Consider the following 19,510-nt stretch of genomic DNA (forward strand, 5'->3'; position numbering starts at 1 on the left):
TGGTCATGATGTAAGTGTTCTTTATACCAACATCCCCCTTTTCCACTAGTTTGCAGCTTGTGTGGCCATTTTCAGGTGGATAGCATAGGTTTGAAATGCCATTGCAATGGAATGCCAATGTTTTACAACCACACTACCCAGAAGTAAATGACAACAGAAGGTTCCGTGGTGGAACAGACACTTGCTGGATTCAAGTGGCATGCATTTCCCCCAGTACTACAGGTAGACTTTTCCCTTGCTACACTGCTTTTAGTTTTAGATACTGAGCCATTTTCTTAATTTCTAACTAACTTAATTATTTCAACAGTAGGGTCAGGTATAAAAGCAGACTATTTACCAACCATGACAGCTGCACCTAAGAGGCTAGTTTGCACAGTTGGAAGGTTCCAAGATGCTGTCTCCTCTAGTGTTCAGGTTTCAGAGTAGCAGCCATGTTAGTCTGTATCTGCAAAAAGAAAAGGAGTACTTGTGGCACCTTAGAGACTAAAATTTATTTGAGCATTAGTGTTCAGCTACTTCTAGCCATTTGGACTTTGACTTGTGAAGAACCCCGGTGCCTTTAAAAGCAACTGGAAATGAGATGACAGCCTGGCTGCAATAAGGGAATAGGAAAGATGAGGCCTTGGCTTGTTCAAATGTCCTAGTCATCAGGACAGAGCACACACTCAAAGCAGGAGAGAAGCTAGCTGAATACTCCAGTCTTTGTAATACAAGACAAGGTTTGGGGAGGGCTGGCAGCCTTCTTCCTGCCTGAGAGGAAGTTCGTGAATGGTTATTCTCTGGTGATATTTGAGGCTGCAAGACCAGTTAGTTTCCCCCCCACACACACACTCACAGTCCCACTGATTTGAGTTACGGGTACAAAGGAGGGGTGATTGAGCCGCATGCTGTCACCTGTGGCAATAAATTACTTCGGCTACGTTTATACTCGAAGCTGAGGGTGCGACTCCCAGCTCAAGCAGATCTACTTACGCTAGCTCTCAAGTCAAAAGTGGGTAGCCAGCCCCAGTAGAAGGGTCGGTGGCGAGCAGCGGCACAGGTTAGCAGCCCAAAGCGTGTACCCACGGTATCCGGATGGGTTTGTTCTCAGGGTGGCTAGCCTGTGCTGCCGCTCGCCAGGCCTCATGCTGCAGCAACACTTCTTGTTGTCGTGGGCGAGCTCGCTGAAAGCTAGAGCAAGTCAGGTCTATTTGAGCTAGGAAGCACAGCCCTCCTCACACCATAGACCCAGCGTCAGATGCCAGCTGAGACTCCATTACGCTTTTAAAAACGTATCCGTTTCAGGTTTTTCTAGGCAAGTTTATACAGGTTGCTCCTTTGGGCCACTGCTGCCTTGTACACAGTGCTCCACGTACCAGTTCACATCACCTCTGTATTCTAAGAAACTATTGACGTGGGGAGACTTCTAGAGGCACTCATCGGACGTAGGCACCCAACTTGTATTTGGGCCATTGAAAATGCACCCTCTAGGGGGTGGGAGAGCTAAATGATTCAAGTGTGAAGGATTTTAATTTGCAACCACCTTGCCTTGGAAGGTTGGCCGACACCCCTAATATGCCATATAGAAAGAGGAATGACAGATCAAAGTCTCTAGCACAATTAGCTTGGAACAGAGGTTACAACTGCACAGGCCTCAGCTAAAGAAGAGAGAACATTTCCTAGTCCACCCTTCTCACTGCCTTAATGCTGTAGGTCTAACCTTACCGTGGCTGTAACTGAAAGTGGCTGAAGATGTACGCTATGCTACCACCCAGTGGAAAGAAGACCTAAGTACAAAATAAAGACTGTAGCAGGCCTTTATAGGAGCTGAGTAGCAATTTGACATGAAAATTTATCCTGGCACATAATTTTAACCTTCCACCTTATACTTACAAAGGCTACTGTACACCACTTAATGTCAGGATGAATCTGGCAAAGGGTATTCTCATGCTAGTGTTCACTTTTTATGGTCAAGACAATCATTTCTAAATTGGAACACAACCCTACCAAGGGTAGAATGCTTTATTTGATTGTTTACAGCAATACAAGTTACACATTTGTTACAGTAGAGATATTAATGCAGGAATTTATAGAAATACTTACTGATTTTGGTTAAATTTAGAATAAAGAGGCAGCTCTTGGGAGCAAGGTGTGCACAAGTCATCCAGTCTCAGATACCACTCTGGACACTAACCTGGCTGAAAACCAGTAGGCAGAAACAACTTGACATTACTACATGTGGCAAAGATAGCAAAATTAAACACCAACCCTAAAGTTTTACGTAAGAGCTTGTGGGTTTCCAAGGAGCACATATGTTTCTTTAACAGGGCTTAAAACTAACTCTTCAAGCCCACGGAGATTGTTTTGGGAGTAGAACAAAAGTACCAGGGAAGCCAATATTACAAGTTTTAACTTGCAGCTGAGAATGCAGTGTTAACAGAAGGTGAGTGGACCTGGCTGCATAAAAGTCAACGTATCCCTCAAACACTTTAGACATATGGGCTTATGTAAATATCTGTGTGTAAAATTGAAATTTTTCTTTTTTGTTAATAGTCTACAGTTTAGACTAGAGGTCTCCAAATTGTGGGACGCACAGAGGACCCCCAGCCTCAGCCCCTGACCCCCTGCTGGAGCTGCAGCCCCACTCTCAGCCTTGACTCTTGGGGGGGGGGGGGGCGGCACACGAGCTGTGCAGACGGGGCAAAGGGGTTGTGACCCTGAAAAGTTCAGGGACCACTAGTTTAGACCCACTGACAATTGATTACACCATGATCATATACAACACTGGGACCAGTACTGCATTCCTTATAAACCCATATACTTCCTCTTTAAATCAACAGTTTTGGGAAGACAACAGAAATGCAGTGCCTGGCCCTTTATGAGTGGGACAATTCTAAGCAACGCAAGTATAGCAAGGTACAAGAACCATGGGGGAACAGAATACCAAGGCCAATTAGAAAGACCTGGAGTATTGTTGTAAGGACAGCAATATTACTACATATAAGCCAGGCCTTGTCAAGCTCCTAGTGTTAAAGGATTAAATTACTGCTGATGTGAGAGTCAGTGTATACTTCTACATTGTTTCAAATGCCTCTCCCAGCTCAAGTCCTCTGCCTATGGAAGTACTTTGCTTTAAAAATAAGCTGCTGAACATGTAGTTTGTCATGTGGAGCCAGTTATCACTAGCCAGAAAGGACAACGTAAGGTGGTACAAAATACAGAGGCTTTCAGTCATCTGGAGTAAAATACAGATCTTTGAGTCCCTATAACCCTGGGTAAATGGTATGTAATGTGTGGGATTTAGCCACCAGCTGATAAGAGGTTGATTACTACAAATCACTGCAAATTTAGCTGTCTTAAGAGTGAAAAGTAATCTGGTGTCCAAGTACACAAAGGAAATTTCTAAGCATTAAATACAAACATTAGTACTTTATATTCAGAATTTAAATCTCAAAAGCTGAGACCAACTGAATGCTTTTGGGTACCACCAAAATTATACTTAATTCTACATTAGCTGAACATATAAACAAATATTCTTCATAAAACTACCCTGGTGCACCACCACTACCTACAGTTAGCTAACAAATGAAAGGCATGTTATCTCCAGCACACTAAAACACCAGCAAGACACAAAAAGCTGGATGTCCAGGACCTGGCAAATGTGGCCTTGAATAGGACACCATGTCCTGTGATAAGTCAGTAATCACCAAGTAGAACAAACTGATGGTCTCTCCTTTTGTAAAAAGAAAAGGAGAACTTAGTTAAGCTCAGTCCATGCCATGGGATGCATGCTGTTAAACCCCAGGACGACAACTGGTGGGCCTGCATCAGAAGATACATTTGATACCTGATTTATCTGGATATTTAGGTTTGTCACTGTGATCCAACCCAACAGCAGGATATTTAAATTTAGTTTCAGTCATAAATTATGTGTCCGTAATGTTTAGTTAGGAGATATTTAATGTATTCTAGTTTTCCAACATTGAAGTTTACTTCCAATTCTGAAGAATATTTCACTAGGTTGAAGACCTCAAATCCCCTGCCTGGTGACTGACAGGTTCATCCTGCCTCTTGAATTACAGAGCAGAGGAGTAGTAAGCCTGGACACTCAGAGAAACCAAGTATCAAGTTTATCTCCGAGACTAATGTGTATTTTTACAATGCTGTTACAAGCTGCACCGAAGGAATCTTGTGTCTCAGAAATATGCATTAAAAGAACACTAGCACAGATCCATTGGTGAAGAGGGACTATTTGCAGTCTCAGAAAAACAGGTTGCGTTCAACTTAATGTGATTTATTAGTACATTGTACTTAGTTCAAAAAGCCCATGCGAAGTGTAAAATAAAACAGAATGGTATTTTGCAGTACAATTTAGATGCTCTTATGTAATATTTCCAGATTTCCCACACAAAAAAAGCCTTAAAAGTACAGTAAATCCTTGTTTTCACAGGCACCTAAGAACTTCAACTCCTACTGCGGGTTTCAGTTATGCTACTAGGATTCTCAGAACACCAAGTCTCTCATGTTTCCCACTTTCTGCTAAAGATATGTATTTGAAATGCTTCTGTATTTTTAACCAGTCTCCAAGAGAACCTATTGCAATGTTAGAACAATGCAAACTACCCCATAAAAACAAGCACGTACATTTTTCATTTAAAAAAAGTCATGTTACAGAACAGGCTTCTTTATGAGGAAGCCATCACGCCCAAGGCTGCTTAAGCTTATAAGCAGTTTCCCCAGTTTTGCCCAGCTACCTTATATCTCACTGCAGAGAGAAAAAGACCTCCCAATGGAGTACTGACCTGTGTGAGAAGACCTGTGTGTCCTATCAGGAAAGATAAATTCTAGAAACAGTTCAGAGATCTGTTCACTTAAGGCTGTTAACTTGTTCCACTTTAATAAAATGCTCTGCAAGAGGAACAGAACTAAACTTCTAATTTAAAATGAATAAAACCAAGAGACAAACTTTTAGAAGAATTGCAGCTTTCACTTCTGCATCTGTCAAGCAGCCCAAGGCAGAGAAAGAAAATTAGGATTGTTTTATTCAAAATGACCTTAAACACAAGTATTTTTACTGTATTTACAAACTAATTGATCAGTTTTATGCCATTCTTATAAGCTCCCAATGCTTTATTAAACAATCTCTCTCCACTTAAAATGTTCCTTTGCTACTATAAGATACACCCCATTGTGCATGAACATCTAATCTGATAGCTTCCCTATTTTAAATGGACTGACCAAAACTTTAGAATTAAATTCAATATTGCAGAGGGCTAAAAAACTGTAGCAGACTCAGAAATAAAGATGAGCATTAAATATTACTTAATGTTTTCTTTTATTTAAAAGATCATCACAAAATACCATATTCATAAATTTACTTTCTGTTATGAAGCAGAATGTGTTAAGTGTTTGGAATTCCTTTTTTACATTTAAAAGTCAACTTTATTGAGTAGAAGTGAGTTTATATGGGAGTTTGTTCTTAAAATCTTTTCCACATTGAAGATGCAAATAGGTCGTTGGCTATTATTGGTTTGGAATACAACCACACAAATGCATGTCTTCGTCTTAAATTAAGTATTAGTGTTAGACAAATGGTTCTTATCTCAGAAGCAGATTAAGTGACAGACAGAAGGAAGGAAAGAAGGATTGTTCCGTAAATTGCTGAGACTCTGATGTTAACAAGGCAACAGTAAGGAAAAAATCCAGTACTATCAGTGAATTTGGTACTTCCAAAACTCTTGGCCTCTTGCAGGTACTCTGGTAAACTGGTTGCTTGATACCTGAAAATTCTCAGCAGTGGTGTTTGGGACCCAAGAGTTCTTTTCATGCACTGGATAAGTCTTCACTTAATATTTTTTATAGAGTGTTACAGCTCAAAGTTTTTATAACACTGCAACTATTCAGTAGGTCCTTCCCCACACTCTTCCATCAAAACTGGTAACAAAATAATTCATATTCAAAGAGATGCAGCTATTACCACCTATCTATCTGAATCTCTATGCAGTACAAAGCAGAATTTATGGAGTTAAATGAAAGAATTTAAATCCTGTTCATTTTAGAGACTAATCTGTCAGCTCTACACCAATGGGCAAAGATATATAGGGGCTGAAGGCAAAAAGAGTGGCAAATTATACACTCCTTAAACAAAACAAAAATAAAAGTCAACTTTATTTGTAGAAACTTCATTTAAAAATTTACCAACCATGTAAAACTTAAAGAAATAGTAAGCAGAAAGAGCCAGCTAGCAGTAATGTGCTAGAACATGCACAGCTTTATAGCACCAATCTGCAGGTTCAAAAGAGTGTAGCATTTACCATTGGGGAGCTAAAGGTAGACAGCATGTTGCAAAACCTAATGGCAGATGCATCTTCCCATCTAGCATGCCTATTGAAATGAGTGCTCTATTTGTTCACGTAGACCGACAGCCACAGTGGTTTGGTGAAATCAATTACAAGGTATAGTCAGCCCAGAGGATTTCCTTGTGCACTATACACAGATATTTCAATGGAGATCTTTCTTCTCTTTTACTTCTGTCTAGAAGGGATATTTTTCCTTACTGTTGGAAAGGACAATCTAATTTGTTCTCTTAGTTATATGGAGCTCTATTGTTGTATATGGTAATCCTATTATTCATCATTGCATACGGTACCTAATTCTACATAGTCAGGGATGTATAGCTTACGGATTCTGTTCACCTTGCCAGGACTCTTCAGTTTACCTCTTTAGAGCCACAGCAATACAGAACAAAACATGCAGATCAGAAAAGGAGCACTGAGGACGTCAAAAGAAAATGATACTGGATAATAATTAAGTCTAACCTGTGCTTCTAAAGTAAAACAAACCCAGAAAAGAGAAAGTGCAAGCAGCACCTTAGTCTAGAGAGGATGCCACAATGGTGGAAGCAGCCACTGATTTACCTGCTAGAAACAGTGTGCTGCTTGGAAGGAAAAGCAGAGGAGGGAAAACTTAGCACAAAGCAGGCACTAGATACAGCAAAGCCAAGAACGTACTAAAAACCACTTGTTAACAGCTGACATGCATTCACAAGCTCTGTGTTTTGGGTTTCAAAGAAGACAAGCATCAGATGGCAGGAATGGTAACTGCAGGGTAGACGTTCCGGCAGAGCTAGTCACTCTGTACTGTCTTGCTTATTCTCCTGCCCGCCCCAGCCCCTCCACTCCCATTCCCTCAGCCCCAAGCTCATTCTTGCTCTTTTGCTGTTTCCTCTCGGGGCTTGGCTCCACCGAAGATAGCAGAGTTAGGGTTGGCTACTTGATTGAGGGGAGTAGCAACTGTTCGAGGTTTGAGCTGAAGTCGGGGCCGCTGTGCTCTTTCCTCTGGAAAGAGAATATTTAAAGATGTTAAAGAGGGACGAAATGCTGAGCAACAATTTTGAAATGCTCAGCTATATTATATGCATCACTTTTGCAGAGCTATGCAGTTTACTTCGGGGACAAGAATAAAAATATTGCCTGTTTAGGGTGCTAGCTTTAAATTTGGAGTGAATGCTAAAGATTAGCTTTACTGGAGATACTTAGTACAAAATATACAAGTTTTCCACCTTCTGTTGGCTCTCTGAAGTCCATGGAAGTCCCACGAAGGGGAGGTCCATCTCTAAAGCGACCAGTCCCACCACCCCCCATTGGGGGGGCGCCTGTTCGACGATCTCCACCAGGACGAGTTCCTCTATCCCGGCCTCCCAAGAAATCATCATCTTTGAAGCCTGAAGAAGGAAGATGTTGAGTTTTGAGAGCAAATTTTTGTCATACCTTCAAACTTAATGCATATCTGGATGACTTGATTGCTATGTAACTATCACTGCAGTTAGAACAAATACTGCAATGTGATTTTATGTAAAAGACAATTCATCTTGTCATTGAGAATCAAAGATCACTTCACAGACCTGAAGGAAGCCAAAACTAATTTTAGAAAAAAAACCCTAAAACTTCCACTTGAACTGGTAACATTACCATGTGGTTATCTTGACTCAGAGGCTATTTACCCACGTAGATATATATACCATGCTCACCAAAACATCAGGCGAGCTTTGGACATGAGTTCTTAACAGCAAGTGAAAGTATTGTTAAAATCACAACCACTATAATCTGGGAAGAGGGCTGAACATTACACCACTGAGCAGATCTAACACAGGCTTTCTGTTTAGAAGCACTTTGACTTTGCTAGCCACAGAAGTGGAGGCAGCTTTTGCATGGAGTATGTACAAGCTGTGTACGACAAAGAAAGGAATGAGGGAGCAGAGAAGCCTATATTTAGTACTATGAAAGCAAAGCCAGACAACAGTAATCTACTGATAGTGTGAAAGTGACTGCATGTCTCCAAAGACTAAAGTTCAAGAAACTAACTAAATAAATAATCAGCACTGGGGGAAAAACATCACTGGATCATTAAAGATGAGGTTTAGAGTACCTCCCTGTGATTTTTATATCAAAGAGAAGAGATCAGTAGAGAGAACCAGGAGAAGAGGAAATCACATCAGAAAAGGATTCTTGTACAAACACCACCTTTTGTAGTAGCAAATACTTCTGCCACGTTACCAGTGGAGCGTTCTCTCAGATTCATCAGGAATTAGGGAGTTTAGTATCTCTCCCAATGCAGTGTTTCATAACTATCAGAATATCAAAGTTTATTTGGAAGCATATTAACAGATCTTGCAGACGTTACCTGGGATTGAAAGCTATTTTGCCCCTATTATTAAATCTCTTGAATTAGAATGATAGGGTAGTCCCCTTCACCAGAGCAGAAATAGCAGTAAGGTTTACGGAAGACAAGTTTCAGACCAGTGTAGTGCCCCAAGAGACAGATGTTCTGTAACAACTAATTACAGTGACAGTTATTTAATGACTCGTAAGTATTTGGGTGCAGAAGAGTACCATTTGAAAGAGTATCATTTAAACTGTAATAAATTAACTGCATTATGAAATGCTTAGATATCAGACTTGCTGTGCATTTCTGTCACATCAGCTTATCCAAGTAGTGCAAGTAAACTGTACTTTCATGAATAGGCTACCTTCTGATTGCATTGATGGTTTTATCAGTGAATGGTCATCCATTCAACATCTAACTGGCTGGAACAGATTCCATTTCTTTCAAAAGGAAATTACTAGTGAAAGGCACAAGACTAAGACTTGGATATCAGAACTCTAGAGTACACTGTATGAGCAGTGGCATTACAAGACTCTCCTACTTCCCCTCAATATCATGCTCCTGATAGTATTATTTCCTCCAGGGTGAAACTGAAGCAGGTTGTGCAGTTTGCATGTCCATTCAATTCAAGCAGGGACTGACAACTGTCCATTTTGCAACATAACATCTCCCCACCAGAAAATGGATCCAATGCATCAACCCATTTCAGAGGGCAATCAACTGCTATCAGGTGGTTATGAATGATATCATCCAAGCAAGTAGGTGGGTTTTCTGGATGAAGAAAAGTTATCAACTTTTCAACATGAAAAATACATCCTTTGTCACCTGCTATTTACAAGCTGTAATCTGAAGCTACTTGCAACTACATTACCAAAAAAAGAAAAAAATAAAATTAAAAAAGTAGAAAATTCTGGAAAACAATTTTTAATCATTCAGACTTGACAATCTCTGTTGGAGAAGCAAATCATGATTGTTCAATGTATTTGAAAGAAAAGATGAGACCATACTCCCACCTGTAGCAAAAATAAATATCAACTTGTAAGCATCTTGTGAAAGTTAAATGCATCATTTTCTGCACAGGAAGTACCTACTTCTGCTCCTATTCAGACATGTACTCTGCTGATGAGTTTGTTTTTGTCACAGATTATGGGGCAACCCTCCAACTGTTCTCAATCATCAGGTTTTTAAAGGAAGCATCTATTTTGCAGATTCACACTGAACCACAGGCATTTTATCGCCTTTTCCAGAACTAATGTTACTCCGTGCATCCTGCGAGCTTCCCTGTCCTTGCTATTGTCAAAGACAACGGAAACCTTCCATCTGGAAAGTTCTGCTATAACTCACCTCAGATGCCTAAGTGAGACTGGTTTACAAATATTACTTCTATAAATTTGATACTTAATCACCAGTTACAGGACCCATGTAGTAGGCATGTCAATTAATAGGCAGCATAAGAAATGCAGGAGTTTGTCAGTAAGAGTATATATACGGATACCAGAACTGAAGTCATCTCTAGGTTCCCATCCACCTCCTCTTGACTCTCGAGGACCTCCTCCCATTCCTAGAAAGAAAACCATGTCACAATTGTGGTCAGCTCTAAAGCTATGCAAAAGAATGATTAATGGGGAAAAAAAATCTGAATTCTAGTCCGTAAACTGCCAAATTAATCTGGTGCAAAACCCTTGTACAGTTTAATGAAGTCACAATGCTGCCTACTCCCATTAGATATACACAAAAACAGTTTCCAAAGTGAGAGCTTTCCAAGTGAACTAAGGAAGGGCTGATGACAAAGCCTCTCTAATGCAAAATCAACTAGGTAGAAACGTTTAAAATACTCTCCCTTAGATATCCAGCTCAGAGAAGCTGTGGTGAAGGAAGTCAGAACTCAAAATTTATCACAGGATGTTTGATGAATGTCATATTAAGCCTATACCTTCTCAAACTGACTTAGCCTGCTCATCTTTTATCCCATGAGAAAGCAAAGACGACCAGACTGCTGGACTAATGATTGTGGTTTCACTTCCTGGGCCAGGAGCAACAATGCATCCAGTTCTCGAGTAAGTTTATTTACTCCTCTAGACAACTAAGGAGCAGCAATGACTGGGCTAAACGGAAGTATGCATCATTTCTACTTTACATTAAATCTGAGTGGAAAATTTATCCATATGCCTGCTCTTCAGATGTCAGGTAGTTTTCACCCTACATGGTCACTATACAGCTATAATAAAAACCTGAACACATTTTAAAACTGCCATCTAAGTAAGAGAAAGTCACCTCTGTCATCAGGCCCGGCACCTTTTCTGAAGCCAAAGCCACCTTTGTCTTGTTTTCTGCCCTCTGCTATGTCCACTCGGAGTGGTCGGTCATTCAAGAGCTATTGAAAAGAAGAGGGGAGAGTCCTCTTAAGAATTTGCCAAACTGGATTGTCAAAGAACTCTAACATTCTGCTTGTCTTTACATTTAGGAACATAAATGGAGTTATACTTACTGCACCATCAAATGTCAAGGCTTCCTTAAGTGATTCCACCTCATCAAATTCTACATAACAAAATCCTGTACAAAAAATTAGAAATTAATAAAAGCTTCAGCAGTGGGAACACACATCAATACCTAGAAAGGTGAGGAGCAGGGATATGAAGAGTAATTCTGCTGTATATAACTAATAGATGGCATGCACATGACAGACTACTTGCTTTTAATTTTGCAGGTTCTCATGATAGATTAAGTTTAATATTTCTCAGATTTTACAGTTAAGTAGACAGTTTTCAACCAGATCAATGAGTGAACGATTAGTTGTACCCAAATTTTCTAAGATTAACTGCAGCATCTGTTGGGCTGAAATCCTGATTATTTTAAACGCCAAAGTAACACTATTACCCAATTAATTTTAACATCACCTTAACACTACCATTCTGCTTGCCATTCTGTTTTTTGAAATCCTCTCCTTCCTGAAGTTACAAACTCTCTTCCTGCTCCAAACATCATTAGATTATATACAGGCTACCCACTCTGGCAGCTGTTGAGGGAGAAAGATGCCAATAGCTTAGTGGTGAAACAGGGGTGCCAGAATCTTTTTTTTTTTTTAAAGCTGGTTGTCCTCATGAAATGCAACCCCCTTCTGCAGTTCATCCTTTTCCTGTAGTAACTAGAATTGAAACCCATTCAAGTTTTCCTAGGAGCAAGAAACTGAGTTGATCTAAGGACTGAGGATCAGTAGAATTTGTCTAGGTTTCATGGTACTTAAATATTGCAGAAGTCTCAGTTCTGTTCTCAGAAGACTGTCAGTTGCACAACTTGTTAAAAATATGCACAGTCTGAAAAAGTTTGCAAGGGAAATCCATAAGAATTATCCAAGTTCTAAAGTCCCTTGTGTTGGGCAGCAGAAACATTTACTCTTCTGGACCATATCACCTCAGTTTTCTGCAAATGAAGTTCCTGTCTCTCTCTGTTATCCATTTGAGAGAGGTTGTGTTCATTTGATTCATATTCACGTCAAGATGCCAATAGGTCCACAGAAAGTCATCAGCATGCATGAGAAGATTCATTCAAATTTGTCAGATTATTTACTTTAAAAATACGGATTAGAACCCTCAAAGATAAAGCATCTCTGCAAACCTAATGAGTCTCACCACCCTTTACTAACCATCTGTAGCTATGTAAGAAAAAAAAAATCACACAAGTGCCCACCTTTAAATTTGTCTGTTTCTTTGTCTCTGACTAGTCGTACACTCCTTACACTGAGATCCTTAAAGATTGCATCTATGTCTCCTTGAACAGTGTTGAAGGGTAGATTTCCCACATATGCTGTGAAAGGGGGTTCTGTCGGCAGATCTTTCTGTTTACGAGAACCAGGGCCAGCACCACCACGAGACCTAATGAGAAACACAGAATTACAACTGACACTTGGACAACTTCCAGGGTGGTTAAGCAGTAGTAGTTACATTCTAATTATTGTTTGACTTGTAGTTTTTAGTCACTGAGATGATCCCAGCTCTTAAAACATTTGTTCCTTTCTATTTCTTTCAAAAGGTTAGGTAATATTAAACATGAATTTCCCAAGAGACATGAAAAGTCATCACTTTAATGTAAGAAACACTGGTTAGCTCCAATACATTAACGTCAAACCAATAGCAGCCATGGGGAATGAAATCTACCCCAAGAACTACAGTGCAAGCTTATGGACACTGCCCACCAGTACACTTCAAAACTGAGCAGAAGGGAGGGAACACTTTTAGGGGGTAGGGGGCTATGTTCCCTGTAAGCTGCATGGCTGTGCAGCAGGCTGAGCAGGCAGGCCAGGAGAGACGGCCCTCCCTCGGCCTGCCCCAGGCCCACCGGAGCTGCCGCAGCCCAGCCAGGGAAAGGCATCTCTCACTCGGCCCCGAGCTGCTGCAGCAAGAGAGGAGCTGGGGGGGTCCTCTCCCCCCTCTGCAGCCCTGTGCAGACTGCACCCCAAACCCCTCATCCCCAGCCCCATCACATAGCATGCATGCCCCATCCCAACCCTCTGCTCCAGCCCTGATCCCCCTCCCGCACCCCGAACTCCTCGTCCTCAGCCCCACCCCAGAGCCCGCACCCCCAGCCGGAGCCCTCATCCTCCAACCCTCTGCCCTAGCCCTGAGCCCCCTCCCGCACCCCGAACTCCTCATCTCCAGCCCCACCCCACAGCCCTCACCCCAACCTTCTGCCCCAGCCCATAGCCCCCTCCCACACTCCAAACCCTTCGGCCCCACCCCCACCACATGAATTTTGTTATGTGCACCACTGTGTCACACATCACCTCCATATTGGTGCACATAACAAAATTCATTCTGCACATGGATATATAAAAAAAGAGGGAATACTGGTGAGGGGAAGTCTATCTGACTTGCACAGAGAATACCCAAAGGGTTCAGATTAGTGCTTACTGGGGTGGACATCTTTGACACTTACACCTTCATTTTAGCATCTTTAAGTTTTTGCAGTATGGTCTTGGTTTTGTTTTTTAAACTGTTTAAGGTTATTTTTCAAAGGTCAGAACAAGATGCACCTGGGATATCACAAGCACCTGCTGCTGTCAAAGAAAATTAAATACTCAAAGGAATACGCAGTAATCAAGGAAAATCAAGCAATGGCTGAAAACTGAGGGGAGACACTGCATCTTTGATTATAGCAGTTTGCCCCTGTACTGTCAAATACAAGACTTACAGGAGTCACAGTTATGTTCTGAATATAGAGTGTAGTTGAAAGCTTAATTAAGAGTGAGGTTTTCAAAGGCACCTAACTCCCTTAGGCACTCAAAGTCAACAGATGTGGGTACTCAGCTTCCTTATGCTCCTTTGAAAATCCCAACCTTAGACCAATAGATCAACTCAACTACCCCTTACCTATCATTTCTAGGCTACTGAAATTTTGACTGTTAATTCCAGTATGTTACTAGATTAAGCTGTACCAGTGTGAGATCCCCCTTTGCACTGGTGAAGCTCATCTACATTGGGGGTTGCACTGTGGGCAGTTACACCAGTCTGAATTTCCTTAAGGTAGACAGGACTGGAGATTGGAGAAACATCCATTCAAACTACCTGTAAGAAAACAATTTTAATATCAGGTTCTTAGAAAACAAACTTTCCTCCACAGCTGTTTAGAACTTGGCTCTACTAAACTTTTTGTCAAGTCAACTGCATTTCTCTGTCCCGAGGCTATAAAGACATAAAACAGCCACCTAATATTACAAGTTTACTCTGCAACCGCCCAATAAACTCACTGAGATCATAAATAGGGTTCAGCATGATGGTCTAATGGTGACCTAATGTCAAAATTGTTATTTTCTAGGCAGTATTAAGACAACAGTTCTTGCAGGGGAAAGCTACAGGTGACAGAAAGAATCAGTAGCATGGAGATTGCTCAAGACTTTTCTCTTTAGTGATGTTTATCAGAGAGCAGTGTACAGGCTACAAATTGATCAGTCTCACTGTAGGAGTAAAGGTACGCCAAACCATATTGGCCATTTCCCAAAAATGAATTTGGGAAAGAGGGAAAGGCAGAGGGAATAAGCAAAGAATACTAGATTTTCAAATGGTGTTCTCAATTTACTGGCATTCAAGATTTGGAATTTCAATATTTTTTTACTACACAATTCCTGAAACAAGAACACAGTTTAAATGAAAGTATAAACAAGTGCTGTTCCAGCAGTGTTCTTTCTACCTCCACATCAAGTTACTGGATTCTTTCGAACGTTGTCCTTTGCTCAGATGTCTGCTGCTACATGTGTAGTCTGCTTGTCAAACTGGCACTGGCTTCCAGTTGCCAAGTCACCATCAAGTTCTCCCTTGATTTCATCTCTATAAATAAAAATGTTTGCACACTGCTGCCCACCCTATTTGAAGTTGGTAGTAATAGAGCTTATATTTGTTCAAAAACTACAAGCTTGTATTTGAAGTTTCACCATGTATGTTCTATTTGCCACCTCACTGACCTATTTCACCCTATACAAGTGAACTATGCAAATTAACTGAGGTAGGCTACAAAAGAAAAGAGTGATTTACTTCCAACGCTTACAATTGGCAATACTGTTAAAACATGGTGTCCTTCGCAGGAATTTGTAACAACCTGCTTCCACTGGACAGGTCGTCTCCAACCTTTTTACGCACAAGATCACTTTTTAAATTTAAGATCAACCCAGGATCTACCCCGCCCCTTCCTCATGGCCCGGCCCCTTCCCCAAGGCCCAACTCTGATCACTGCTGTCCCCCGCCCTCCCTCTGTCGCTTTCTCTCCCCCACCCTCACTCACTTTCATTGGGCTAGGACAGGAGGATGACATATGGGATGGGGTGCAGGCTCTGGACTGGGGCTGAGGGGTTCGGAGTGTGGGAGGGAGCTCTGGGCTCAGCCTGGGGCAGGTGGTTGGGGTGCAGGAGGCGGCTAGGGGTGCAAACTCTGGGCTGGAGAAGAGTGCTGGGGTATAAGAGGGGGTGAGGGGTGCAGGCTCTCAGAGGGAGTTTGGGTGCAGGAGGTGGCTCCAGGCTGGGGTAGGGGATTGGGGTGCAGGAGGGGGCGCAGGGTGCAGGCTCCATCTAGGAGGCGCTTACCACAGGCGGCTCCCGGTCGGTGGTGCAGTGGAGCTAATGCAGGCTCCCTGCCTGCCCTGGCCCCATGTCGCTCCCAGAAGCAGCTGGCATGTCTTTGCAGCCCCAGGGGACCATCCTTCCACAGGGCTGCAAGTGCTGCCCATGCAGCTCCCATGGGCCACAGTTCCCGGCCCACGGAAGCTGCAGAGTCAGTGATGGGGTGTGTGAGTGCGTGTGTGTAGGGCAGTGCCAGGGGCCGCAGAGACATGCCAGCCGCTTCTGGGAGTGGCATGAAGCCAGGGCAGGCAGGCAGCCTGCCTTAGCCCCGCTGCGCCACCGGGCTTTTAGCGGCCGGAGATTGCGATCACCTGGCAGAGTCTCCAGGATCAACCAGTTGTTCGCGATCGACTGGTTTGTGACCACTGTACTAGGCTGTAGAGACTGCCAACTTGCCATGATGTGACATGACAAAGTTTATTTATCTGTATTGCAGTCATATCTAGACTTCCCAGTGACGGACCAAAGTGCCATTGTTCTAGGCTCTGAAGTAAAAAAGATCCTGCTCCAGAACAATTTACAATCTAAGTATAAGACAAGAAATTGTAGATGGATGCAACTGTAAGGGACAGAACACAGACAGTAAAACAGTACTTGTCACCAGGAGAGGCAGTGGTCTCAGAATACCAGCTGCCTACCTCTACTGATGAAAGTAAAATGTCAGAAGGATTTATTTGCCTTATATGAGAGAATTTTACCATCTAATAATCTGTACTTGAGAATCAGGTTTCAGATCTCTATTTGGTATTAGGTGAAAAATGCTCTCCCTCTAAGTCAGTGATTTTCACACTTATTTGATCACATCCCTCCTTCGTGTCTGTAATAGTTTATGCCCTCGCCCTGCCACACAAGTACATATACTGATAAAAAAATGAACACGCAATTCTCACTAAATATTAAAAACAATAAGGCATTGATTCAAACAGAGCCTGCCCAGAATACCTTCTGCGCGCCCCCCCGCCCAGTTTGAGAAACTCTGCTCTAGGTCAACCACATATGATTTTGGATATACCTTATCAATACAGTAGCTATTATGTTTCAACTGATAATTCTGAAAAGTTTCTACAACAATTTTATATATGCTATTTTATAAAATGGGTAGAACGGTAGAAGACAATTTCTGAATTTAAGAAACTCGAATTGCACAGAATAAGATTTAACTTCATTTCCATTAATCCTTTGTTTCTATTAAAACAAAAACGCAAGGGAGACTGGAGTAAGGGGTACAGTGACCTGGTATGTTCATGCTCATCATATTCATGATGTCAAAGCCTTATGAGTCAGCAGTGACTAAACAGCCATTTTCACTGGGAAACTAGTAAAAGCTCTCAATTAGGCACAATTAAAGAGATGAAGAAATGTTTTAAAGTAGCACAACCATTTACAAAACTTTACTAAATTGAGAGTTCAATGTTTCAGGCACAAAAACAAGGCTGTATTAAAGAAAAAGTAATGTATTCCCTCAACCAAAGATTTATTTACTGATCTTCCAGGTATGTTTTTATATTCCAGCTTCATGTGAAAAAGTGTCTAAGCAGACTAAGCTGTCCTTTGCTTAAGAGATACAGACTGTCCCTTCGTTTGTTAAATCTAATCTAGATTTTCATTTTTTTAGGAAAGAAACTTGTCCTGTCTCTAGAGAACCACAGGAGTGCATGGCCCTATGTTTATACTAACATAGCCTGTGAACTCCTCTTGTGTATTTCATATGACTCCTTCCCTCCAATTTTGTGCTTATCTGAATATTATACTTACCGTATTTCAGCCATCTGAACACTATTTGAAACATCTGAGAAAGACGAACAGTGAAGTTGTTTTAACTTCATTTTCATTTCATGAGTTTTCTACAGAACCTTTGGATGTTTAACAAGGTTATATCATTAACTGGTAGTGGCAAGATAGGATACAACAAATTCTGAGTTTTATTTTAAGTCATTGTCAAATAAGCTTCTAAACTAACATGGGCTAAAAAGTATTGCAATTGTACTGGAATTGCAAATAAGATGATGCTGTATACATCCTTCAAGAGATTACTGGTGTAGAAACACAAGAACACTTGATCAATCAGGCACAATGTTTAGCTTGCTTAATTTACAAACCTAGACATTCTCTTAAATATTTCTAAATAATAGCTGCAGGGTTTTGTTTTGACTTTCTGTTTCTATTACTACACTATGCATTGCTTATTATTTGGACAAGGTGCTAGGACACAGGAACCAGAAATTGAAACTAATTAGCCAATTTTCACTGTGGACACTGACAGAAGGGAAAGAACTACACAGGTGTAGTGGAGAGTAAATCTGATATTTTAAACTGTTTTATTACATGGTATTAGAATCATAGAATCATAGAATATCAGGGTTGGAAGGGACCTCAGGAGGTCATCTAGTCCAACCCCCTGTTCAAAGCAGGACCAATCCCCAATTTTTGACCCAAACGGCCATCTCAAGGATTGAAATATTTTAACTAAGATTTGTTTTACAAAATAAGATCGGAATACTCTTTTATACACATCTGTGGCCCAACCTAAGCAAGATACATTTTAATGAAACCATCTGACCTGAATAACCTGCACAACAGTGGAATGCCACCTGCTTCCTCCTGCAGTATGCAGTAGTAGACTATGCTATTATCCTAAAGGCAACAGAGCCACTTTACTTCAGACAAACTGAAAGAACCCGTTACCCCTCAGAAGGGCTTGGAGGAGAGACAGAGCACAAGGTACTCCCGGGGAGTAAGGCAGCCCCTCGAGACAGCTTTACCACGAATGTCACCCTGCAGCCCCAACGCTTTGAGTGACGCAACTCCCCCCCCCCCCCCCCCCAAAGGGCTCGCAGACTCGGGAATCAACTTCCGAGCCCTGAAGCCCCGAAATCTCAGCAGGCAACACGTAATCCGTGCGCCCGCCCCCCCCCCCGCCCCGCCCCGCGGCGAGGCCGCAAAGCCGCCCCACTCTCTCCCCGCCGCAGGCAGCGCAACGCTCCTCCCCCTCCGCACCGTCCCGACTCAGGCCCCACAAGACCCTCCCTCCCTCCCGGCCCGCCCGAGGCGCAGCCCCCCCCACCCCCCACGCGCACCTCGCCCTCCCCTCCCGGCTCGTCCCCGGCCGGGCGTCGCCCCCCCGCGCTCCGCCTTCCAGTTCCTCCCGGGCCCGACTATCGGGTCCCCCCGCCCCGCCAGCCCACCGGGACCCTACGGCGCCGGCCCGCAGCAACTCGCCGCGCCCTGGGCCTCCCGTCACCCAGCCCCCAACGCTGCCGGCCCGGCGGTTTCGCCCCCCAGCCAGGGCCAGTCCCGGCCCCAACGCTTCCCCTCAGCCCTGGCCCGGGGAAAGAGGGGTGTCCCAACATTTCCCCATCCCGGCCCCCAGGCGGGGAAGCGCCGCCCCTTTTCCCCGCGCGCCCCGGGAGGGCCCCGGCCACCCTCCGCCCGCGGGGCCCGGGCCCCGGCCCCCTGCGCTCACCGGCCTCCGCCGAAGCTGCTGTAGGCCCGGTCGTCATAAGCATCAAAATCCGCCATCGCCGCCTCAGCCTCCACCCCGTGCGAGCGTGACAGGGCCGCGCCCGTAGGACCCCGCGCCACTTATATAGGGGGCCCGGCCGGGGCTGCCCGCGCCGCTGCCTGCGCCAAATCCCACCCCCGCTCTGCGGCAGCTGCCCGCTGTGCTGCCTGTCTAAAAAGTCACCCCCCCCCCCACACACACACATCCCCAACGCACATGGGGCTGCTGCCCCTCCCCCCGCTTGTGTTAGCACCACAGGG

At 43.1% G+C, this 19,510-nt stretch overlaps 2 protein-coding genes across 2 annotated transcripts in view; both read right to left on the bottom strand.

The window, feature by feature from the left end:
* The window catches only part of LAT2 (linker for activation of T cells family member 2), a 45,107-nt gene extending 39,962 nt beyond the window's left edge, over positions 1 to 5,145 (bottom strand). The window contains exons 1-2 of the mRNA XM_075120848.1: positions 2,083 to 5,145; positions 342 to 445 (exon numbers count right to left, since the gene is read on the bottom strand). The gene's annotated coding sequence lies outside the window, so the exon portion shown is untranslated. The remainder of the gene's footprint in view (positions 1 to 341; positions 446 to 2,082) is intronic.
* A 150-nt stretch (positions 5,146 to 5,295) lies between these two features.
* Positions 5,296 to 19,348, bottom strand: EIF4H (eukaryotic translation initiation factor 4H). The gene is made up of 7 exons (XM_048823689.2): positions 19,212 to 19,348; positions 12,331 to 12,515; positions 11,132 to 11,196; positions 10,918 to 11,017; positions 10,139 to 10,204; positions 7,541 to 7,702; positions 5,296 to 7,316 (listed from the first exon to the last, which is right to left on the bottom strand). Exons 1-7 carry the CDS (start codon positions 19,265 to 19,267, stop codon positions 7,180 to 7,182), a joined length of 771 nt encoding a protein of 256 aa, XP_048679646.1. The 5' UTR covers positions 19,268 to 19,348; the 3' UTR covers positions 5,296 to 7,179.
* Positions 19,349 to 19,510: the final 162 nt, after the last annotated feature.

Source organism: Caretta caretta, chromosome 17 (genome assembly GCF_965140235.1).
Source record: "Caretta caretta isolate rCarCar2 chromosome 17, rCarCar1.hap1, whole genome shotgun sequence".
Taxonomy (NCBI): Eukaryota; Metazoa; Chordata; order Testudines; family Cheloniidae; genus Caretta; species Caretta caretta.